General features: G+C 43.3%; 1 protein-coding gene across 13 annotated transcripts in view; it reads right to left on the reverse strand.

The window, feature by feature from the left end:
* Positions 1-26,495, reverse strand: part of MTSS1 (MTSS I-BAR domain containing 1) — a 1,344,348-nt gene that overhangs the window by 416,278 nt on the left and 901,575 nt on the right. For all 13 annotated transcript variants that reach the window (XM_069621598.1, XM_069621599.1, XM_069621600.1 and 10 more), the window contains one exon: positions 10,122-10,279. In XM_069621598.1, the coding sequence (XP_069477699.1) occupies positions 10,122-10,279 (158 nt within the window). The remainder of the gene's footprint in view (positions 1-10,121; positions 10,280-26,495) is intronic.

Below are 26,495 nucleotides of genomic sequence, written 5' to 3' on the forward strand. Positions count from 1 at the left end.
TGTTAAGTTGTTATCCTGTGATGATTTTAACAACCTCATTTGTACATATTTGTTTATAAAAGAGTTCAGGTGTTTAGGAGTGTTTGAAAATTTGAAAAGTGATGCAGCTGTGTTAAACATTAACGACGATCCCTGCCAAGATAATGTTTCAACAATACTGGTTCTGTATCTCTTGGCTTCTGCGGAAATTGCTTCCCAGCTTGCATTTGTCGTCCCTTTTAATAGACCTAGACAAGGAAATGCGACCATTTTCCAGAATTACTTCAATGTTCAAATCTCACAGTGACATTTTTTGAGGCATGCCACAACGTTCAGCAATTCCACCCCAGGTTTCCATTGGTGAATCTGATTTCACTGTCCATTTTTAAGGAAGCATTTAAGGATTTCAATATAATCTCTCTAAATATCCCCTTAGACTACGAGTGAAAGAATTAATTTCTCTTTCTCAATTATGGTAGTGCTCACAGTCCACTTTGTCCGAGACTCGGGACCACATGTGACTGCTACTCTAAATTTATATTCCGATTTTGCTTCCTTCCCTGGAAAGTCACCCATTCATGCTCTTTGGTTCCGCTCAACTGCCATGAATAACATTGCTCCTTATGACCCCACGCTTGCCTCAATGTAAATTCTCCAATGTAGTCTCTCGCTCAACATCCAATACCTCCTGCGTATTAGAGCTGCTCTGATTTTCAGAGCCCAGGTTGGAATCACCTTCTAGTTTCCTTTTCCACCTGATCAGCAGGCTTTAGCATTCATGGGCTCCACTCAAGTATAGGCTCTAGGTTCTGGATAGTGAAAACCTGCTTCCCCCTCCTCCTCTGCTGTATCCCCTCACAACATCACTCAAGTGTCACCTTTGTCTCTGCAAATCTCCACCAGGTGCAACACGTCTGGGTGACTTTACTCCTCTTCCAGGAAAACCTGCTTTTGTCTGCTGTGAGAAACCTGAAGGTGTCTCCCTGACTGGTCTCCGGGGATTGGTCAGCCAGGTGGCCAGAACACGGCCATCGCTATTGGATCCAGTTCCTGGGGGTGGACCAGTACGGGAGGATCACCTGGATGTGGGGTCCCCCAGGGGTGGAGGTGGGACACCGACAGATGAGACGCGGTATCCCCCTTCTTATACCACCTTTTCCCCATCCTACCATGTAGGATACTCAAACTCTACCAACCTCCCCCTCCCCCCTTTCTGACACAAACACTTTTGCACACCAGAAAAGACAACAGACTAACACCAGAGCCATTTACCGGACATGTCCCAAAACAAGGGTCAGGCAAAGTCTGGCAATTGACCAGAATCACACACACCCAACAGCCCTATCCCTTCCCCACATGGATAAAAGGGTGGAGCACGAGAGCACACTATGATCAAGGCAGACGGCACAACGAGACGGCTATCCCAGTGGGGCAGTTCAAGAGCAGAAGAAAGACGGTGAGGACCAAAGGGGCGACAAGGAGAGAAGCGACCTTGCCCTTTCCGACCCAGACCCAAAAAGCCTCCGTGAAAGGAATCATAAAACCACGAACACTAGCCAGCGTGTGTTGCAGCAGATGTCAATGGTACACAGAGCCCTCCTACACTGATAACCACCAGGACAGGGAGAGACGCTTGCTACGGTGGTACTGTCCTTGAGTCGAGACAAGAAAAGCCAAGCGGTTCATCTCAGCCAGTGAGTCAAGGGGAGAACCGATAAGAAACAGAACTGTGTTGAATGAAAAGTGAAAATGGCAAAACTAAGGGAAAATCAAAGAACTGTTAATCTCCTCAGGGGAAAACAAGCTGCAGAGGCGTCCGGCACCACGTGGGTGCTCACCCGAGAGACTGATTGTTTCCCCTATTGTTGAAACTACCGCTACCAGAAGGCCTTAGGAGAGCCGCGAGGAACAAGTCAAAGTGGTGATACAGGGGTCTAGCAAAACCCCATGTACAGTCGAAAGTCTTTGACCGGCATGCAATTGAAAAGCTAAGGGAAGTGAATCCTGCATAGTGAGAAAAGCAAAAGAAACTGACGCTGGCAAACGTGAACCCGACAGAGGGATACCTGCAGAGCGGGGTGAAGCATGATGCCCCAATGAACATTGCGTTGACACAAGTGAACCCGACAGAGGGGAGCCCACATTGAATTGTTTAAAAAGACATTAAAATTTGTGAAAGCAACAGTTGAAATCTTTTGGAATAAAAGCCGTAGTGAACTCGACAGAGGAGGGCTAGCAGTCGAGAAGGGTCTTAACCCAGAAGAGGGGGATCCAGGTGTGAAAAGTCATCACCCAACGTACATAAGGAAAGAAACTTCTTGTTTGTTATTTTGAACACATCAGGTTCTCTGAGACAAGAGACTTTTTGTAGAAAAGAGACTTCACCACTGAAGGTCCCGATACCTGAGAAAAGAACTGTAGTCTAGTGCTGGGAAAGCTCGAGAGTGTGCTGTGCTCCGGAGTCTTGCCTTGTCCTGTGTTCGAAACGTGGGGAATGGAGACTCCCCCCCCCCCCCGCTCCCACATCCCGACTTATCATTTGTTAACACATCTTTCGTTCTTGTGAACCTTATCCCACACTCTTTTTGTATTTAGTTGTAAGGATTGGCAATATTTTTTTTTTATTTAGTGTAGGCCCTGTTATTTGACAAGACGCCACTAGGACGCCTTATTATTTGATGGTCGTAGCTTGCTCCCATCTTAGATTTAGGCTTAGATTTTTTTTTCAACCTACCGATACAATTTAATAAACACCCTTGAACTGTGATCACTTCTGTCTGTCTTTACTGTTGGCCCCCATGAGTTCCTTACATCTGCAGACATGCTTATTTCGGCCGTTCATCTTCTGCACCTGTGGTGAATTTGAAGGGCTTCTGACCTTGACCACTTGTGGTTCGACATGGAAGACAGATTCTGGGTTTCCTTGACATGGCTACTCAAAGAGGGCTGCCTCGCTAAAGTACAGTTTACTATACCACCCAACTGCTTTTTAACAGTTCCGAGCAGTCACTTATGAAATATACCCTTTTCCTCTGTTCCTTGCCAGTGCTTTGAAATCTCAACCGTTCGCACAGTGCTCACACCATAAAGACTCCAGTCTGCTGAGATTCTTTGGAACAATGGGTTTCAGCAGGACCCAGTAGGAAGAAGGGCGACAGCCCTTATCCCCCAGAATACACCAAATCTGATCACTCTCAAACCACCTGATAAGCTGCCAAAACCATCTTGTTTTACGTTACTGCTGATGCTGCATCTGGATTACCTAAGCCTTCGAGAGCCTGGAGCAGACCAAAATGAGTGGCCAACCTGTCCTGCAGTCAAATTCTTGGCCACTTTATTAATATGATTCCTTGTGAGTAATGGATGGAAACCGTCCTAAAACCCACCTTGGGAATTGCCAACTAGAATACTGTATTAACTTGATTCTATGGCTTTATACAATATTGGTGAAATAATGCAAATAGATACCAAGCAACTTTTCCTAAGTGAATCGTGATACAGCCATTATCCTGACCAACTAGACATAAGGATTCTCATGAACTCCTTTGCTGGACCCATTAAAAGCAGAAGTGCTGTAGGAAATGAAACCATCACCTCAAGTTGAGCAAGTCTTCATGCCAAATTAAAAAGGAAAATCTGGTCTGAACTGTAGTTCGCAACAAAGTCAATTATTGTAATGCAATCTAAAAAGGTCCCTCAGAAAATGAAACCAGAAAGGTTAAACTGGTAAAACCAGACCAAACAAAGCCAACACTGGCTCCCAACAGAGCAAAGACAGCAAAAGCTTCATATTCCACTTGTATAGAAAGCCATACTAGGCATTAGGCCCCACAAGCTGTTCACCCACTACACACCAAAGCAATCACCCCGATACAATGCACCATAAAATCTCAACTGACAAGTGGCAATACATACAGATAGACCAACTACACATCTGAACCATGAGCACAACCTGCAGACTAGTCATCAGTCCAGCCGAGGTAACTAGAATCACCAGAACACATACAAGTTCATTTTATTGATGTGACGCACACTCTTATTCCTTTGCAGGATGCTGGTTGACGCTGTGAAGATTGAACAGGAGGAGATTACAATGTAAAGAAAGAAACATTCAGAAGATTGCCCATGGAGAGGAGGATGAACATTAACCATATGCTCTTTGACAAAGAAAGTTCCACTCGATGCTCCCTAGTTCACAGGAATTTGAATATTGAAGTCAAGTAATGGCAGCAGAAAGTTCCACCCGAAGGAGCTAAAAGGCCATGAAAAACCACCCACTGGTCAGGTTAGTGGCATAAATGTTACAGGCCTCGTCTCCCCCTGTTACACCCACCTCCTCCCACCCCACTGTATTGCAGTCAGCTTCAGATCAGCTGCTGGTGATGAAGAAATAGACTACCATGTTCAAGACTACCCATTGAAACACCATTTGTTGTATAGGCGCCATACAAATATCCAATAAATAAAATAAAAACTAGGACAAAGTTCATGCCGTTGAACTGTGGAATCCAACAGCAAATTTAGGGGCTTGTAAAGAGAAACCATCATGACAGGAATGCAGGCAGGATTCACCACTGGTTGAAAAACTGGTTCGGGAAGATATCTCGCGCTCACACCCGTGCTTTAACAAAATTCCTCAACAATTTTAGTCTAAACAACATCAATTAAAGTCCATCAGTGCAATGATTCCTAACAAAATTGTTTTTTAATTTGTCAACGAAAAAACAGCCGACACGTGTTTCGACCTTAGGTCGTTTTCAAGGCTATGTGAAATTATACAGTCAAATAATACATAGCAATTAAGAAAATTAATAAATGGAAAACCATACCATATAGTTCCACATTTCAGGTCAGGACGAGATAGGTTTTTTGCCATAGTCAAATATTTGAAATGATATGAAAGAAAATCACAGAAAAAATCAAAAGCCATAAATTAGTTCATATATCCAAAAAATCTCTAATAAGGAGACATTACCCCCATAAAAATCATTCTTTATAACGACTAACCAAAATTAAACTGAATTTTAAAGAAATAATATTTAGTATTTCAATATGCTTATTACATGCATAGTTAGTTTTTAAACACAAAATCCTATTTTTTCTATTTTTTATTTTTTATTTTTTCTATTTTTTCTTGTTTTTTCACCTTGTGAGACCACTCTAGCTAGACCAAAATATAAATTATTGTGAATTTGTACAAAAACAAGTCAGATTCACAACACCTCCAGTTGCATTTATACCAACACCAGGTTCCACACAAGGGGCAGGAGAGGGGGCAAGCGGAAGCGGGAGTGGAAGCTCCGACGAAGATCAGGGTCGTCCTGGAATTCTGACCAGGTCCAGTACCAAGAAACGACAGGGGAACCAATGAAATGTGATTTGGTTATTAATTTGTCGGATAAACGCCTCTCAGAGGTGGAAATTGCTGTGTTGAATAAAGGTTTTTCCTTTGCACCAAGTGTAAAAACAGATTTTGTGAATTTTCAGATAGACATTTTCAAATTTATCAGAAAATTGAAATTAAAGAAATTCTTTGCAACTCAGGTAGAAGTGTTTCAGCCTAAGACCACCTTGAATCCGCTGAGTTTGTATACTATCTCTGACATTTATAACATTACTACCCTGACAAACTTAAATCAAGATACTATAGTGGATACAGAGTCAATTTGTCAAACATTGGGTGTCAACACCAGACATCTCAATTTAAAAGAATTAAAGCCAAAATCGAAATTCACTCCACAATTGGGTACAGAGAATGTAATTGAAACTTTCCATAAAGCAATCATTAAAGATATCCATAGACATATGGATAGTGGAACCTATAAGAGAAAAGGATGCAGATCCAATTTAATGAAAGAGGAAACGGAAGCCTTAGTGGCTTTAATGAATGACAAAATGATAACTATCAAAGAAGCGGACAAAGGGGGTAACATTGTAGTGATGAATACGAATGACTATATTACAATGGCTATGTTACATTTGGATACTTCACAATGTTACACCCCTTTGAGATCTAACCCTACAAAGAAAATTGTAACTGAACATATGAAATTAATACAGTCATGGTATGACAAGGGCTTTTTATCAGACGATGAAAAGGCTTTTTTGACCAATATGGAACCGACTATGCCCACCCTATATTTTTTTTAGATTCACAAGATCTATGAAACCTTACCATCAGTTAGACCTATTATGAGTGGTATAGGGTGGGTAACAGAAGGCATGTCACAGTATTTGGATGAAGCCCTAAAACCTTATGTCCTGAAAATGAAATCCTATATTAGAGATAGTGGACATGTATTGCAATCTCTTAAAAATTTGAAATGGGAACCAGATTATCTTTTAGCTACGCTAGATGTCTCAGCACTCTATACTAGTATAGATCATGATTTGGCAATTCAGACAATTGACTACACCTTTGGAAATTCGTCTGCCTCTTATATACAACATATAGACATGCTCAAGAGTTTTTTGAGATTCACATTAGATAACAATGTATTTATCTTTAACGAGCAATACTATGTACAGACCAAAGGGGTAGCTATGGGTGCAAAATTTGCACCGTCTCTGGCCAACCTGTTTATGGCCCAATATGAGGAAACACACATCTATGTACAAGAAACGTTTAGAACCAATCTAATAGTATGGAAGAGATTTATAGATGATGTATTAATTGTATGGAAAGGATCACCTGAATCATTTGAAACTTTTGTGGCACATACCAATAACAACAAATTTGGTATTAGTTTTACTGGTTCAGCTAGCTCGGAAAACATTGATTTTCTTGACTTACATATTTTTGTTGACAATGGGCATTTTGGGACCAAAACATATCGCAAACCAACAGAGGTAAACTCTGTACTTTGTGCACAGAGTAGTCACCAAAGATCTACGATAGAGAATATCCCAGTGGGGGAATTTTATCGAGCCAGGAGAAACTGTAGTAGGGACATTGATTACCATGAAGAAACCAAATTGCTTGTGAACAGATTTAGAGATAGGGGTTACAATTTGAGATGTATAAAGAAAGCGGTTGAAAAGTACAAAGAATGTAGTCAAGCGGAACTTTTATGTGAACATGTAAAGAAACAACCAAGTGAATATATCTCTATAATAACACAATTTTCTCAAGATTCATCATATCTCTACAAAATAGTGTCCAAACATTGGGACATCTTGAGACTTGATAAGGATCTGCTACCTTTCCTGACGGAAAAACCTAAGTTCACTTTTAAGAGAGCACATACTATAAAACAGAAATTGAGTCCGTCTTTTTTGAACATCAAAGAGGAAAATATTAAGGAGACTTGGTTAAAAGGAAAGAAGGGTTTTTTCAAATGTGGTAACTGCAATCAGTGCAAGTATGCACATGTAAATTGTGATGTTTTTTCTGATATCAATGGAATGACAATTAAGATTAAGGAATTCATTAATTGTAAAACCAGTTACGTTATTTATGCTATCATCTGTACATGTGGAAAATTATATATTGGTAGCACCATTCGACAATTGAGATTTCGAATAAGGGAACATTTGGCTAGTCTAAGAAGTATCGACCCGAAGTCACCTCTAGCAATTCATTGGCAGCAATATCATCAGTTAGATAATCAAGAAAACATAAGGTATATTGGACTAACACAGATTAAAATGGGGAAACGAGGTGGTAATCTTAGGCTCAAATTAAGGCAAGAAGAATGCAAGTTAATTTGCTACTTTAGGAGTACTGTAAATGGTCTCAATCATGATCATGAGATGCATGTGTTTTTATAAATTGGCAATATCTTTTTCATGAATATCTTATGATATATTCACCACTTGTGAGGCCACTATCATACACCAAAACTAATAATGCGCAATTAAACCCAATTGGTATATTCCATAAGGTAACTCATATATTTTTCATATTTTCATTATTTTATTTTAATTTTATAGTCTAAATTGATTGCTAAATTTTTAAGTCCATTTGAGGGTTACTGAGTTATTTTGTGAGAATCCGTATTTCTTTAAAGAATAGCCATTTGATGCGAGCAAAGCAAATCACAAGTCATACGTCCGTTGTTGTTAAAAGTACTCGAGCACGACGTCGCGCGCTCGTACGCGTGACGTCATCACGGTATCTAACGCATGACGTCGTCGTGTGCGCGTGACGTCACTGCAAACACGGCCCGCGTTTTCGCGGGTAAAATGTATATAAGATCCTGTGATGGGTGCAGGATCCCTTTAGAAAATAACAGACGTGGGATTTAACCCTTTGATTGATGAGTTTTAAGAAAATTTAAGATTAATGTTTAATGAAGGAGATTGTATCATAGTGATACATACTAAATGAGTCTATTATCATTATTTCTGTAGGTGAACTTTGTTTCCAGATACACATTTATGTGTTAAACAGTATGGAAAGTCATAGCATTCAGCTATAAAAAATGGTTCGGGAAACTTAATCGTTAAAAGCTGGTGAGCATTTTATTACACATTTATGTATTATTTTATTACATTATACTAGTCAGTTTAGTAACCATAATTAATGAATTAAATTAAAAAAGGATTTTCTTATACAGATCCGAAAATTGAATTGATAACTCAAGACCGAGTAAACTGATTGATTTGTTACACTTCAAACAGGAGAATTCTAGTGATTCACATATGGGGTAAGCACTAGTTACAGTAATATTGCATGATTGATAAAGTACTAACAGGGGAACATAGTCAAATGTACAAATTCACGATAATTTATATTTTGGTCTAGCTAGAGTGGTCTCACAAGGTGAAAAAACAAGAAAAAATAGAAAAAATAAAAAATAAAAAATAGAAAAAATAGGATTGTGTTTAAAAACTAACTATGCATGTAATAAGCATATTGAAATACTAAATATTATTTCTTTAAAATTCAGTTTAATTTTGGTTAGTCGTTATAAAGAATGATTTTTATGGGGGTAATGTCTCCTTATTAGAGATTTTTTGGATATATGAACTAATTTATGGCTTTTGATTTTTTCTGTGATTTTCTTTCATATCATTTCAAATATTTGACTATGGCAAAAAACCTATCTCGTCCTGACCTGAAATGTGGAACTATATGGTATGGTTTTCCATTTATTAATTTTCTTAATTGCTATGTATTATTTGACTGTATAATTTCACATAGCCTTGAAAACGACCTAAGGTCGAAACACGTGTCGGCTGTTTTTTCGTTGACAAATTAAAAAACAATTTTGTTAGGAATCATTGCACTGATGGACTTTAATTGATGTTGTTTAGACTAAAATTGTTGAGGAATTTTGTTAAAGCACGGGTGTGAGCGCGAGATATCTTCCCGAACCAGTTTTTCAACTTGTATCTTTGTTACAAACTTTGTGGGAAGTTTGAGGGTAAGATATAACTTGCTGCCGACCCAAATTTTAAGAATTTGTGGTAAATAGCGCACATGACCCAATAGCGATCCCACATTTGTTGAGGATTCACCACTGGATCACAGTGGTGGCATGTCTCACAGTGGTTCTGGGACATATGCTGCCATTTACCATCAGAGTTCCGTGTCCCCTATCGCAGTATATCCTCTGGAATCCACTGCCAGCTCCTGAACCATTGGAGCTTTGCATCAGCAAGGTGTGATGCCCAAGAACTGAAATAGGCCCTTCTCTTACTCCAAGACAACAGCCTGAAAATTCAACTCACCCATTTTGTTGATATACTTTTGTAATGTCCCTCCGCCTGTATCAGGTAATGCACCTGTAAGCAATCGGATCTGCTGTCTTCACCCTTGGTCCCCTTTAACCCATTAAATGTAGTGTAAATAAGTAAAAGTGCAAATCCATTTTGGCAACCTATTGGCACGAGTCTTATAAATGATACATTGGTCTACCCATCTCTGCATTTATCACATAAATAGCTGAATAATTATTGTTGTCAACCCCCTTCCCCCCGATCCCCCGTTTCTCCAAGCACTGTTCGGGTGACAGAAGACTGCTTAACTGGGGCTTGACGAGATTAAAATCAACAAACTGAGAAAAATACCTAAATGCTTTTTGAAGAAAGGTAGTTTAACTCGAGCTTAAAACAATACATATATTAATCGCTCTCAGTAAGTTATCACAACCTCCAAAAGGATCACCTGAATCAAAAATAAATGAGAAAGAACTTACTATGACAGGCCGCAGCATTGTGATGAAAGTACAGAAGCGAGCGCGTTCTTCAATGAGGGCCTTCCTGACGGCCTGCTTCTCGGTTTCCTCCAGCAGTAGGTATTTGTCGTTGACATCCTGCATTGCACTATCCAGTTGAGGTTGAATATCACCTCTTCCTGTAAACGGAACAACCCATAACGTAAAAGAGAGACCCACACAGAGTGCTCAACTTACAGACCGGGGTATTCTGTTGGGTCCCCTTTTGGGAAGGCCTTCCTCTAGAGTGGATGTCTACTACTTATACTTATTAATGAGACATTTTTTAAAAATCGCCCATAGCAATGCTGTTTCTCTCCAGTATTATTTCTCTATATTGAGAGCCAACATGTGACTATACCAGCATTGCATGCGAGAGGCCTGCCCTGCAGACCACCAAGTGCCATCATTGGACAATGCGTGCTCTTTTACAACCTCCACATCAATGTCATCGCAGGGGGCATGTTCGAAGTCCAAGAATTCTTCATTCTCTAATACTGAACTCGAGCAGTGGGCCCGGTTTTTTTCTGAGTGGTGCAAAGCTGTAAAGTGAAAATTGCTTCCCTGGGTGCATGCAATTTCCCAGGCATCATGGTGTTGTCCAGAAACGGAGTGCTGTTGCAATTTTCACCTTTCATATCAGTTAACATTTACTTTGAGGCACCAATTTCGCTGTAGATCTAAAGTGCACTGTGTTACTATTTTCTATGTGAGTTTTAAGCATGTGACACAGTTACCCTACACCTTATTTTGATGACGACATTTAAGTGATCGGAGTCCAGCAGTTGATTTGGGGAATACCCTACAGTTCTTTTGGCAGTTAACCCAATTTGGATATCAGTGGCAAATTTGGTAAAATAGTGGTATTTTGGGAAAATGCTACAAAACGCCCTCCAAATTAGAGGAACATCTATTCCATCCTGACACTGAAAGAAATGTCTTTTGCATCAATTATGGTTCCTCCACAAAGCAGCAACAAATGCAGGTTTTAAAGTGAGAGTTTTTCTTCTGTCAACCAGATTTACTTGGGAATATATTTACTTCACTTTTAGCACTTCCAAGTTGACAAATAATGAAATCAAAAACCATTTATCAAACTATTTGACAGTTAAAAAAAAAAGGATAACATCTGCATGCTGAAAATGGTAATGCTGCATTAAGATCCGAAAGAGACTCGGAAGCAAAAACGTACATTTTCTATAGACTAAAATTGCCAAGAAATTATTACACTGGTGACCAAGATTGAAGTCGGCCCACCAGTGTGCTTCGGTTTTCTCATAAGACCATGTTAATTTCTTTGATGATTGTATACATAAAAGGTAGCATACATTCAAATGTTAAATCAGGGAAAAGGTCTCATTTGTACAGTGATGTGAAGAAGGTTGCAGATTATTTTCTTAATCAAACTTCATTTGAAGATATTATGATATCCACTCTAGCAGCCCTGAACAATGCAAAAAAACACTAGGCTCGCCAGCGAGGCCACCAAAAACAGCAAAAGAGCGCTATACAAGACCACACACCATACAGGCAGACACCTAGCTTAAGTCACTCTCCCTTCTCTCCCATTAGATGCAAGGCAATGGCTGAGCAAAGGAATTCCTTGATCATGCCTACCCATTCCAAGTAAGCTGTGTGATTCTTAGTGAAAGAGAATCTGCATTTTTGGTATTTCTGATTTTGTTTTTTAAACTTAGTTTTATTGAAGTTTTAACAATATGAACAATTTAAGGAGCTCCATAATACCCCACAATAGCGTCTCCCGACACACCCTCACCCGCCCAAAGTTACATTCAGAAAACAAAAGAAATCAAAGGGGCGATCACAAAATCATAGCATCAGGAATTAGTGATTTGGCATTTTAGGGAGTAGTTCACAATCAAGTTTGAACTAATTTGGTCCTCTCAGCCTAGAATCAATGTTACAGGTAGGAGACCTCCATCCTCCTCATTCACTACTTCGACCAAGGGGAATGATAGCTTGCTCATTTATTTCTTATTTCTACTTATTATGAACATCATTCCATCAACCACACACCACCTTTATAGCAACAAAATTCCCTAGAATGGACACAACTGGTTAGCCGTGTGCAGCGGCCCACGCTTCACACCTGAACTTAATTGGACACATTAAAACTGAACTTTTCCAATACCAGTCCACACCCACAGAATAGGTTATTGGCATGCCACCATCCCTGATCATGAGGTGTAACGCGAGTGCCATGTTTAAGAAGATACATGTCAACAGTGTAGACTGGGGTGAGATGTGAGAAGCAAGGAACATTTAAGATGGGAGCAATGTGGTGAAGGTTGCATATTGCAGAATATTTAGTAATTCCCCCTCTCCAATCCCCCGCCCCCTTACGAAATCAATGGACCAAGAAAATGTTTACCCTATACCCTGTGACAATTGACTTAACAAAGGTTGTATAAATACATTACACTATCGAACATCCAATACAAGTCTAGTTCAGAATTTGAAGGATTAGACCCCTCGGATATGAAGCACTGCTGGCAGAGCCATGACCCTGTCCAGGTGTCAAAGGACATTTCTTTTGTGGGAATCAGTATGCTGTGCCAGGCAGCAATGCACTTGAGGAAATCAACAAGACGTCTCAGGCGAGAGAACGAGAAGTTCCGAGAGAGTTGGTTTTCGCTGGTCCCCATATCTTTACCTGGAGTAAGTCTACTGACAATTTGAGACGCAAAGAGGGGGATAAGGAGGAGGCTTTGGTGGAAACCCTCTCAGAAAATAAACAATGGTAAGTCAGACTGGATCAGAGGCCATTTTCGGTTTATGGCCAGGGGAGTCTGTAGTCCTTCCTCAAATACTAGGCCTTTACAGTTCTTATAAAGGACAGTAGAAACACATACTTCTAAGGTTTGCCTTCACTGGGATGAAATCACCAGTAATCATTCTCTGAGGAATGCTCTACGTCTGCAGTTACTTAGTTTGTCCTCAAGTCAAAGAATTAGGCTAAACAAGGTATGCTAGTTAGCCTTTCAATATATTTAAGTCAGCCATGTAAGAAAAAGGACACTAGTTGCCTGTGATGCATAGCAATATGAAATGCTAATTAATATGCCACATAATAGAAAATTAAAATTGCCTAATTAACACAAAGGGGTACCTCAAGGAGGTAAAGGGAGAATGGATTAATTTCGAGTTGGTAAATCTCAGATGGTGAAGGTAGTCGCTACAATGGCCAAAAGACTCAGCTCATAAAACGCTGGTCCCAAATGATTCATCTGAAAAATGCATGGCATACTACTTGAAGTTCCTCTTTCACACCCTTACACTAAATACTAGCGTAAGAAACCAGGTGAACAGATCAATGCAGACTCTTGGGCAAGACCATGGAGAACTGAAGCGCTGCTGTGTGCCCATATTAAGAGGACACATTACTACCACAGATTTCAGGCCTTTGGAAATAGAGGACCCATGTCTATCTGATGTGGATGTCCTAGGAGGCATGCATGCAAGTGTGGCGCCACTTGAAGCGCTGCGATTGGCTAACAGATGGACATGGCCCACTGCCTCAATTATTCGGTCTCTCCTGGGCGTCTAGCCCGGGCATCTGCAGCAGAGGGACATAAGCAGCAGAGGGCCTCTCCCTCTGACTTGGTAGGGCTGAAAAGGTGCCTAGGACAAGAACCTCTGCTCGATCCAGGACTTTGCTGATCTCACCCTTTTGTTGACCTCTGCTTCCACACAGGGATCCTTTCACCTATTGACTAGCCTTTCAAAGCAGAGCTTCTGTTACCTCACAGGACCAATTAACATTTCTGTTTTGGGTCTATCTTTTGGTTAACTATAGTCCAATTTTAGCCAAACTCAGAACTTACACCGGCTTCTCGGCTAACCATTCACCCCTTCCCTTTCCTCTCACCCACCTACACTCTCTCCCCCTCTCATGGGCTGCACCCTTTCTTCATTGTCTTCACTTGCCTATTTCTTCTACCCTTCATCATGCATCTGGACCGCTCCATTTCTCCTCCTATTCACTCTTCTCTTTTCTCATAACCTTCAGCCTCAGCATGGTGTAACGTATGCATCACTCTCCAGTCTCCCCATCTTTGTCCTCCTCTCCTGCACCCCTCAAATAAAACACTCCCAGGATCTCCAATCCTGTCCATCTCCCTCGCCTACTGCACAACAACTGCTCTTCTGTCCCACCTCCTATTTTTTCAATTGGCCTCTGGAATGCACAAGCTGCAACAAGTCTTCCTACTTCACTGACCACTCCGACTCTTGTCACACACTTTCATTTCTTGTGGTCACGGAAACCTTTATAACACAAGATAGACAGTGGTTATTTTATTAAAAAGTTATTCCTGGGTCTAAGCCCCTATTGCTGACTATTTAGCCCTGTGTTCAAATACCTCATACACCTAGAGTGTGGTCTAACCATCCCTAGATAGCGATGGTGTACCGCCTGCAATAAGGGCGTAGCGGTCCTTGCCCTCAACTCTCTCACTACTTTCCTATATCTAAGTGGTTAAGTGCACACTTATTGGTGGTCGTTTTTTTTCTTAAATTTACCGCCCCCAGTCCCCCCCAGTCTGTGTGTCTTATAGTTACGACTGATTCAACCCTGGGGTCGGATACTAATTAAAATAGGTCTATATCTGCCAGTAAGTTTTTATTTTTACTGTCGGATAAGGTTAAAATGATGATTAATCAATCAAGCCCTTTCCTCAAACGTATGTTGGGTCTCGGAGTTGGGGTCATCAACCCCCAACTTCTGTTTGTCAACCGGTTTCAGCGGTTCTAATGACTAGCCGCTTTCTTCAGGACGGAGAATGTTAATATTGCATTCTCTAATTAAATATGTGCTTTCTTCTAAAGTCTCCTGTTGATGAACGAAAGGATATGGAACCAGCGATGGAACCAGAATTTTCGCTGGTTCCATCTCCTTTCGTTCATCCCTGTTGATGAACGAAAGGAGATGGAACCAGCGACAATAGAGAAACACTCTACATCAGAGGGTGATGAGGACTGGACTCCATAGAGTAGCCAGTACCTAGAGGAATTACCTACACAGCCTGACAAGAGGGGACGTACACACTGCAGGTTGTTCACATAGGAAGACACCAAACAAACAGGTGAAACCGACAACGCAACCATAACTACTAGAGAACCGAGTTAAACTACAGGGATCGGGACGCAAGCTGTCTTACCCGTTGGAAATCCGAAGACTCTCTCCAATCACCCAGATGTGGAGACTTTAGAAGAAATCACATATTTAATTAGAGAATGCAATATTAACATTCTCCGTCCTGAAGAAAACGGCTAGTCATTAGAACCGCTGAACCCAGTTGACAAACAGAAGAGTTGGGGGGTGATGACCCCAACTCCGAGACCCAACATACGTTTGAGGAAAGGGCTTGAATGATTAATCATCATTTTAACCTTATCCAACTGTAAAAATAAAAACTTACTGGCAGATATAGACCTATTTTAATTAGTATCCGACCACATGGTCGAATCAGTCGTAACTATAAGACACACAGACTGGGGGCGGTAACATTAAAGAAAAAAAATGACCACCAATAAGTGTGTACTTAACAACTTAGATATAGGAAAGTAGTGAGAGAGTGGAGGGCAAGGACCTCTACACCCTTATTGCAGGCGGTACACCATCACTATCTAGGGATGGTTCGACCACACTCTAGGTGTATGAGGTATTTGAACACAGGGCTAAATAGTCAGCAATAGGGACTTAGACCCACAAATAACTTTTTAATAAAATAACTATGGTCTATCTTGTGTTATAGATGTTAGGGCAGAGACCGATAGTGGAAGCCCATTGACTCCTACTGTCATTACCGTCACAGAAACCTTGTCATCTCTCCCTCCTCCACCCTGACCCTTGCTACCATCTACCGGCCTCCAGGCGCTACCTCTCTGTTCCTCTCTGAATGGGCCGATTTAATTTCCTCCTTACTTTCAACCTCCTCCAACCTGCTCCTCTTGGGTGACTAACATCCAGTTGGACTCCCCTGGCGCAGCATCCTCTATTGACCTCTGGATCCCTTTCCCCCTCCATTCTCCCTTCTGATCCAACCTACACTGCTGGATACCCTTATCTACTCTGACCTCACTCTCAGCCCCTCTGGTCCCCCCTCTCTCTTGGTCAGACCACTCTCTTCTCTCCTCCCACCTGGGTGCCTATGACCCGCTGACTGCACCTCCAAAAGCCCTGCCAACCTCGTTCTCGAACATCCGCCTGATGAAACGAGTGTCAGCTGCTGCCTTCAACTTACCGCCCCTCAACTCAAGATCTACCACTGCTCTCAGCAACTTCCACCTATCCATCACCAACACCCTTGACATTCTTGCCCCAGTCATGAGGATCTGCCTGAAACTCGCCTCTAAGCTAAACACCTGGTACGACTCAGAACTTGCAGCCCTGTAACCAAAGTACAGAGTGGCGGAACGGAAGTGGCAAGGTTCAGGCTCACCCTCTGACAATCTGGCATGCCGCCTGCTCCAAAGGCAATACAGACACTCTATCCGTGCCAAGAAAAGGGCCCACATTCAGTCACAGTTATCTGGTGGAGCCACATTTTCAAAAAACTGCAGGGAACTAGACAACCCTTCTGCAGTCTCCTCCTCCCCTATTCCTTCTCAGGCCCTCTGCAATGCACTGGCCACTCACTTCACCAGAGCCTTGTTACTCACCCCCCAACCTATCCCTCACCGCCATGCCTCCCTTGGCCACTCACCCTACTCCTTCCTCCTTCACCCTCGTCACACCTGAAGAAGTCACCAGAATTGTCAGCTTCATGAAGGTCTCTTCCAAACAGGTTTCCCCTTGCACATCCAGAACCATCAAGGACAACATTGGCTCTCTTGCTGATCTCTGCAACCAGTCCTTTGCTACTGGGTCTCTTCCCCTGCTCCACCAAGCACTCCCTTGTGCGCCCCCTCCTTAAAAAACCATCAGCAGACACAACCTGTCCAGCCAAATACCGCCCTACCTCCATCACACCCTTCCTGGGGAAACTGCTGGAGAAGTTGGCCTTGCCCCAACTCAACTCTCACACTGAACTTGTTGGTGGTCTCCACGACCATCAATCTGGATTTAGGGCATCCAGTGACACAGAAACTGCTCTTCTAAACACCTGTGAAGAACTGCTTGCATCCCTGGATTCCAACTCCCCACCTGTCCTCATCCTTCATCTCTCCTCTGCCTTTGACATGGTAAACCACTTCATCCTCTAACAAAGACTCCATGACACCCTTGGTATCTCGGAGCGTGCAATGGACTGCATGACCTCCTTCCTAACTGACCGCTCTTCCCAAGTCGTCATGGGCACCTTTTACTCTCCTACTTCCTTCTTCACCTGTGGTGTTCCCCAGGGCTCTATCCTCTCACCTTGACTAACATCTACCTTATTCAGCTGGCACTCATCTCTTCTTTCTCACCCAAATTCCAGTGTTATGCAGATGACAACTTCTTCAAACTTCCTGCTAACCCTCTTGGACCTTCCATCATTCCCGACTGCCTATCTGCCATCCAGGCCTGGCGCACTTCCAATGATCTCTGCCTCAATGCCAGCAAAACGGAGATCCTGCCCACTGCAACCCCTGCTCCCGATTCTTCCCTTCACTCTGGTCTTCCTTCATGGGCTCCCCTCCTGCTCCTTCTGAAGCCAGAAACCTTGGAGTCATCTTTCAACTCCTCTCTCTCCCCTTGCCCCCACACTCAGGACATTGCAAAAAATCCCCACTTCCAGCTCTTTCTTCTCAAAGGAATTCTACCTTTTCTCACCTTCCCCCAGAAGCTCAATGTTACCCAAGCCCTGGTTCTCTCTAGGATTGACTATTTCAATAGCCTCCTCCTGAATCTACCTTCTTCCACTCTACGATCTCTCCAGCTAATTCAGAATAGGGCTGCAAGATATATCCTTGGCCTCAAGTCCAGGCACTGCATCTCTCCGGTCCTAAAAAGTCTTCACTGGCTCCCGGTTGCTTTGTGGATTAAATTCAAATCCCTCTATCATCCACAGGGCTGTCTGGGGCCAGGGACCACACGATATGCAACTCTCTCTCACTAAATATTCCCCCTCTAGGCACCAACTCTGTAAAGCGTTCCGCTAAACAGAGGGCAGGAGGTGGATTGCTTTCCTCAGCTGGCTGCCTTCATTGGAGCAGCCTCCCTCATCGTCTCGAGCAGGACTTTCTCTAATTCTAGAAGCTCCTCAAGTCTTTCCTCTTTACCTCCTCTTCCCCCCTTCTCTCCTCTGCTAATGCCCTTATGCTTCCTCAGGGCTTTGACCTTCCACACCAAATTGCCCCAGCTTCTGTCCATCCTCAGCACTTGCCTCGGCCCAACCTCCATCCTGGAGGCTCGCACTTTCCAGTAATTGCACTTCACCTGTTGCTCACCCATGAGCACCCCAGCATCTACCATCATTCTTCTTGCCTTCTGCATGCGCAGGTTCTGAAAACTCTCAAGGCATAGTAGATTTGTCCCCATCACCCCACTGTATTAATTCCTTTTAATGTTTCTCATCCCCATGTACCATCCCATTTGCCCTGTGGGCGCTTTGAAACAGCAAACAATAAATACATGTATATATTACCCTTTGACTCTGCTACACTAGCAGCTCCACTAGGACTGCTATCTTCTGCTACTCTCCCCAAACAATTGGGAACTGTGACACGGTGGGGTCCCTCATTAATGAGGCCCCGAACACTGCCCTTCTACCCCTGTCTGACATGAACTCTACCTCTTTTGAATATGCCACTATTAAACTCATCTCTCTCACTGTACTGGCTGTCCATCAACTCCCTGGTCCTATAATTCTTGCCTGGTCTGTCCCTTCTCACGTCACTTCCCACGGACTTCACCTTTGTCAGGCTGGGGAATTTTAACACCCCAGGCCTTCCTATCTGACCACTCCCCTCCATGACCAGCCTACCCCAATCTGGTGGGAACTCTCAACGTTGTCTTTCTTTCTAATTCACTATCCTCCTCTGACCGCACCATTGACCCCCCTCTCCCTCAGATCACTCCATTGTTCACTTTAACAGCTTAGTCCCTTTAACCTTCTACTACTCACCCCCCCCCCTTCAATGACAAAGAGGATAGTCCGACAGCACTGTCTTGCCACTTACCTTCATGATGTGAGGACCTTGCCTTTCTTTCCCCTATTCATACTTCCTCCTTTCTTGGATTTTCACTATGCACCATTTGACCAAAACTATCCTGCTTGCACATTCACACCTTTACATCCCGTCCTCAGCCTTGGATCACCTCTGAAATTCCAACCCTCGAAACAAACATGCGCCGTGAACTACGATGCTGGTGCAAATTACAGACACCTACCCTACTCCTAGCCTAGAAAGATTCCCTTGCTGCCCTAACCTTTGCACTGACCACTGCCAAATCATCCTACTTCACAAACCCAATCTCATCCCTTCCCAATCACCCTGTAATCTACCCTCAAATCTTTGCTCACACCTCCCGACTCAATATCCATCATCTCCTCACTTTCTGCTAATGACTGCTCACTACTCTTCCTCCAAAATCTCTAAAATTCGTGACATTCTCACAGCCCTCCTATCTCCCTCCCGAATCCTCCTCCTGTTCACCACCTCTCCCTGTACCTCTTTTACTGTACCTCTTTTACTGTATACTACTTCTACTTATTGAATTAGCACGCATCCTTTGCAGTGCCAACCCATCTTGCACTCCCCATCAACCCTTTTACTCCCCAAATGGTCAAAGACTTCGTCTCAATCACTTACCCGTATCTGAGCTTTTTAAACTCTCTCCCCATAGGAATCTTCCCCGCCTCCTTCAAATCTGCAATTGTCTTCAGCAGAATAACTAAGCACCTTGAGGACAATGGCCTTGAAGATCCACTTCAATCTGGCTTCCATAGTAAACACTCCACTAAGACGGCACTCATACATGTCTCCAACCTTCTCTGTAATGCTCTTCACTCCACTCTTCTATGCTTTTGGATCTTTCTGGCGCTTTTGACAGGGTTGACGATGCCTCCCTCCTTCTCACTCTCCAGGACCTTGGGTTTCGCAAATCTGCTCCTGCCTGGCTCACCTCGTTGGTTAATCCTTTAAAAATCGCTTGGAACTCGCAAACCTTCAACCTCCACCTGTTCTGTCTTCGGCACCCCTCCCACTCTCCCTTCCCCCAAAGATCTGTCCTTGGACCTCTGCTCTTCACCCTCTATACCTCTGCACTGAGAAGAACTTTCTCATCCTTTGGCTTTCACGATTACCTTTTTGCTGATGACACTCAATATTTTATTTTTCCTTCTTCACCCCAGCCATCCCGGAAAGAATTATGAATCGTCGCACAGACGTTTGCCACTGGATGGCTCTCTTCTGTTTCATGCTGAACTCCTCAAAAACAATCTTTCTTCTGGCTTTCAATGCCATCCCTACCATCCCCTTCCCGCTTGGCCTTCCATCCAGCTCCTACACCTAAGGCTCGCAATCTTGGTCCTCATTGATGGCGACCTACGAATGCAATCATTTATTGCTGCATCTGCTGCTCTTATTAACCTCAACATTCTGAAAAATCATCCTTTTCTTACGAACCACTCTATAAAACCTAATAACCACTCTTGTGCTCAGCCAACTTGATACTTATCAAGCCTACTACTTGGCCTTCCTATTTCCTCCCTCTAGAGAAAGTCCTCAACTTTGCAGGGAGTGCGGGTACCACAGATCCTTCATTCTACTTAACATGCTGGTTGCCTTTCGATGCACAACCACTCTACAAGCTCCTTCTCCTAGTCTGCAAAGCCATCAATGGCCTTGCTCCGCAGTACCCATCAGATTATATCTCAGTTTACTAACCATCGTGTTCCCTCCAAACCCATATCCACTGAATATCACTGTCCCATAGTCATCTTGTGCCTCCTATTGCTCCTGATTTTTCTCCCTACTGAAAAATCACTGCCCATAATAACCAAAGCCAGCACAATTGTGAAACTCTTCGAAGCTCGGCTTATATTGCACTTACTTGCTAAAGAGGGGCACCCCCCAGCCCTCTTCCACATCTTCCCTTCCTGACCTCACAGCTGCCTCCAGTGACGCTTAATAATGTAATTTTGCATATTTAAATATTATTCTTCAGTTTGAAGCATTTTTCCTCTTAGGTTAATGTTACCTTTGTAAGTCGCCTGCTTCCTTATATATATTTTCAGTTTATTTTAGCCTCTGGGACATGTCCCACTTTTTTAGTCACCGACAATCCGGCTCACTAAGTGGCTGAGCGGAGGAACGGGAAGGGAGGAGTCCCACAAAAGTGGGCAGGAGCAAAAAGAGACCTTCCGTTGAGCAGTCCTTCACAATGTTGTTCTTGTCTGAGTGATATACTGATTCTTCACAGGATAAGGCATATAATAGGAAGCCCCGACTCAGCAATTAAATGTGTTATAAGTCCGAATCAGGATCCGGACGCCATGTTAAGGAGTTTGTATTCCAGGTTTCAAATCCTACTCTGTCCCTAAAGTGTGTGGCGCTCCATCTTAAAAAAAGTAAGTATAAAAAGTGCAAATCAGGATGTCCTAGAAAGAAAAAACCTAAGCTAGTGTAGATTATGTCCTTACCACTTTGAACATAAGAAAATGCTAAAACACAAAAGAATATTTCTTTCCCACCCTTCAGAGTGCCAGTCAACTCAACAAATCCTTTCTCATCTTTTTGCTCTTCTTTGGGTTCTCTCAGTTTCGGATTAGTTACTTCTGTACGGATGATATATGATATGATCGGTTATTTATTACGTGCTTAATACCCAGAGGTTTCCAAGTGCAGACCCGGGGATCGAACCTGTGTTGCTCCGTGTCGTCTTGCTTCCAAGGCGAGCATGTTGCCTCCGAGCTACCCGTCCCCCCCCACCCCCCGGGAGAATCTCATGGCTTCTTACAGTCTCTGGTGGGTGAACCAGCCTGGGAGGTTCTGTTATTCACTATTGCATATCAGGTAGTTTTCCTAGTTTCATCCTCCAGGGGTCTTATTCCAGTCTTTCCAGTGATCTGGGTCTTCGGGTTTCTTTTCTCCAGCCTTGGGATTGGGTTGCTCTCACCCAGTCTTAGTGCCTGCTCTCTCGTATCTAACCTGGGGGAGTTTGGTTTCTCATTCAATGCCTTGTGGTATGGTAGTGTTCACCCCTCCCTGGGAAATGGCTTCTGGCTACCCACCCCATGGGATTTGCTTGGCCTGCACCTCCCAAGTCTCACAGAGCCACCACATAACATTGCTCTCTGTTGTGGTCATCCACAGAAAGCTGCAGGGGTCAAGGTGGTCTGCTTCTCAGCAGCTTTCCTTCTCTCTCCACTGCCAGTCTCAACTCAGGACTCACAGGGTGGTCACGGCTATCTCTTCTGGCAGCGTCCCGTGGGCCTCTCTGCACTGGGGAATGCCACGCCAGGTGTCGGTCTGCCTCTCCTGGACACACCTCCCAGGAGAAGGTCTTCCCGCCACTGCTACTTCACAGGCAGCTCATCTCTTCTGCCTCAGTCTGGATTGTATCTTTATGTTTCACCCCAAAAAGGGGCACGATTCTTCTTTGTGTTCTGCCCTCTGTGTCCAACAGTGTAAGAAAGGGGTCAGAAGACAAGTCAACCACTCATGTATCCTGTTGTAAGCCTGTGACCATTCCATTCCCATATGGTATAAGGGAGGTTAACAAATATCTTTATTTTTCGATTGCCTGCCCTCAAACAGGGGGGCAGGGGTGAGAAAGGGTGGACGCCGTCAGTGGGATCCCACTGGCCCTGTCACCTAGGGAGCATTCGGCATAGCTCCAAAGGGCGTGGCTCCCCCATGAGGAGCGGGGATGAATTCCCTGGATTTGTCACAAATGCTAGATGATTGATCCTCAAACATGTGTCAGTGCTTTACCCTGATTCCACAAGCATCCAAGAGGAGTTAGCACCTTGCCGAATGGGACTAACCATGCCAAGTATTAACCTGGAGTGGGTCACATCATGGATGCACTGCAGCAGCATCCATGGCTATGCCTTCGCCTGTATATCAAGGTCTCGACGACCATCACAGGCCTGCTTGGAGCAAAAAGTGATAACTTGGCCCTCGACATGACTAGCACTAGTGTATGGGGATTCAGAACTTTGGCGCTGCACCAGGCTCCACGCTCCATGACTCCAAACCTCGGCACTGAACCCAGAAGTAATGCTTGACATTTTAAAAATCTCTACATAACAGTAGATCAGTATTGATTAGTTAGGTAGGGAGTTCCTCAGAATGGGATTTTAGTAGGTGGTTGTATTGTGAGCTAAGTGGGGTGGGAGGGGTTCTGTTCTGGGCAGAGTGTTGGAAGGACAATGATGCCATTCTTAAAATACTAGACAAGGTATGCTAATTTAACAGACCAGTGGGGCTTATTTTAGCATATATTTTGATAAATCAACTAATTAATGCTGGGATTTCAATATTTCCCTATTCAGGATTCAGACTTTTGTACGCACAAATGTCCTAAGCGGAGTAAAAGGGTTAAATTATGTGCAGGCACAGTTCCCCTTTGCAGCACAATTATATATTAATTTCCAGGATGTTCGTGAAAAGAAAAACGTATGATCCAGCCTGACACTTTTATTGACAACTGAACTATGTTTTCTATCAATTACAAGCTGTTGGTGAATCAAAACACACTTTACTATGTAACCTGTATCGATGTGCACTGTACTCGACACAATGTATGTCTTTCATCCAGAAATTGTCCTTCTACAAGGGATATGGTGCTAAAACACAAATAAAAATTCCATGCTTATAGTGAAAGGCTAGAAGGCTTGTACCATTTAATGTTTCACAGGCAGACAAAGGGCTTTAACCAATATGCCACTTCCAGTGATGCTTGTGCTGGTGTCAACAGGTTCTGACTTTTAGAAAGGATGGTTGGGACATGCAAACGTTCCTACCTTCTGGCAAGCCTAGTGTATTGAACCAGGATCCAATACACGCATCCTTCCTCATCAAACCACTTCACAGAATGGCCTTGAGCCATACTAATTTTATATTTTCGACACTGGTACTTTGAAGTGCTGCCTGAGGCTTTATTAGATGATATGGCATTTTTTTTTATAAGCATTTCTTAGTTTACAATTTTAAACTTGTTATGCTACTTTTAAAAACCGTAAAAATGATTTTACAAGGTATTAATTGTTCAGAAACAAGCAAGTAAATAATTTCAAGAAAAAACAAAAAGTGTTAAAATGGCGATAATGCAATGAAATAAAAAGAGCACCAGGGGAAGGTGTATGAGCCTGCCACCACGTACAAGTACAGTGTCAAAACCAGGTAGATAACCACACAGTCCAGGTTTCATTGTCATTTTGTTAATTCACCTTTGCTACGATGGAACTCATTTGCAATTTCAAAAACCTGTTTGGGTTTATTGGCTTTTTTTTTAATGATATCTTAGTGTTACAGTGGTTCTTCTCCCTTGCATTAAGAGAAGCCAGGTTTCTCTTGGGGACCTTGTAGAGCAGTTTTTTTTTAGAAATTAACCCAGGTGTTTTGTCAATGAGGCCTTCAAAGCCAAGCACTCAGTCATTAAGTGCATCTGGGTTTCAAAAGTTTCTGCGCATAGTCTACATGTATAATTGCGCTCACTTTCCGCCCACCATCTCCCAGTTACTTCTTTGGTGGGGAAGAGATTGAGGCGAAGTCTCAGGAACTCTTGTCTTAGAATAGGCAAGGGAAATGCCTTAATGTAACTTAACGTGCCCCCTCTTTTCCCAGGAAGACTTCCCAATTCACCACCTATTTTGGATGAGGTAATCCTGTCATTTGTGATTATCCAGTCAAAGTCAAGTAGTTTTCTTATCACGAGTCCTGGATTTTCCAGCAGAGTTTCTTCTGAGAGGGCCAACATTTGGAGTGTCTCTGAGCATATGCTTTTCCACTCAATCAGGGATCTTTCGTGGTTTTTCTTAAGGGCGTGGTGTAGTAAGTCGAAGCCTCCCTCTCCTGGGGGTCCAGGCATTTGCGAAGAAGAGATAGCATTTTCCACTCCAGAGCAGCATACAAAGATGTCAAACCTAACTCTCTCCAATATGGCATTTATAACGCGTCTATACACAAGTGTTTCAAGGCGGGAGAATTATTAGGCATTCACCGAACCGAGACAACACAAGTCAAGCCTACTATGCATTACTGATCGGCAATAAATTGCTGCAGGCCTTCGCAATTACTATCTGACATTATCAGGCAACCATTGGACCTAGACAATATTCATGTCCAGCCTTGTATGCATTAACGAGCGGCTTTCGATCAATTTGAATTAATTATATTCATTCAAGTGTGTTTTATACAGGTTTAGAACACTTTTTCTGTTCCTTACTTACATTCACAGTGCTAACCTAGAAACACTTGTTCTACACATGCCTCACATTCCCAAAACGGCAATGTCTCTCGCACTTCTATTTCTTATTGTTCACCTTAACTACCTGCTCATAACATGGTCACGTGATGTGGCGGTTCCCCTCTAAATGAGGCCCATTAAGGCACCGCTGACCAATCACACCCTCCCATGGGGGACTAATCGGCATCAGGCTTACACTTTGCCCCTGGGCCTATCCTGGCCCCGTTTATCAATATATGCCGAATCGTAGATGGCGGCCGGGATCAAAAGATCTACGGACCGTCCATTCTGTATTCAGAGGCCCTGCTGGCCAGTAAGTTAAACTTCCTCTCCCTCATGGGCAAACGCCTGGGCTCGCAGCACACCGACACCCTCAGATCCCGCCTTAGGACGACTTTTCACGCGGAACTAGGCTCCTCACACCCCCTCGCCCCCCCACTTGCATCAGTCATAGTGCATCGCTGCTTTTTACACTACAACCACTGCAGATTGTGGCATTGTTATGAACCTGCAAACCCCGCCCGGGCATAAGCATAATTAATGTTCCTGGAATTGCACTCACCACCTTGCTATTAATTTCGAGCGCACCGTTCCCAGCCTCTACACAGCGCTGTGCAATGTAACCTGTCCCTGCCCCATGTCGCATCCCTGCTTTATTTTCAACTGTCTAGCCCCGAGCTACAGGGGACACCCAGTGCTACACTGTATTGGCGGTTGGCTATAGGATCTCTACGAATTCCGTAACAGCCCTAACGGCGTGATCGTACAAGAACTCCTGGACTGTGCATAGTTTATCCAACAGCCAACCCTATTGTCATAGGCAATTCGTTTCCTGAGCACCATGCTTAGCCTCATTTAATCTCTGTGCTCCGACATCAGCCTATGCCACCTGCTACACCTCTGCTGATTTCTGTTATTGAGCACTCCATTCCAGTATGCCTAACATTATGGGCAGCACAGACAAGACACTTATCATACATCACAGTGAGCCA

The sequence above is a fragment of the Ambystoma mexicanum genome, chromosome 5q (genome assembly GCF_040938575.1).
Source record: "Ambystoma mexicanum isolate Mex_15411 chromosome 5q, UKY_AmexF1_1, whole genome shotgun sequence".
Lineage (NCBI taxonomy): Eukaryota > Metazoa > Chordata > Amphibia > Caudata > Ambystomatidae > Ambystoma > Ambystoma mexicanum.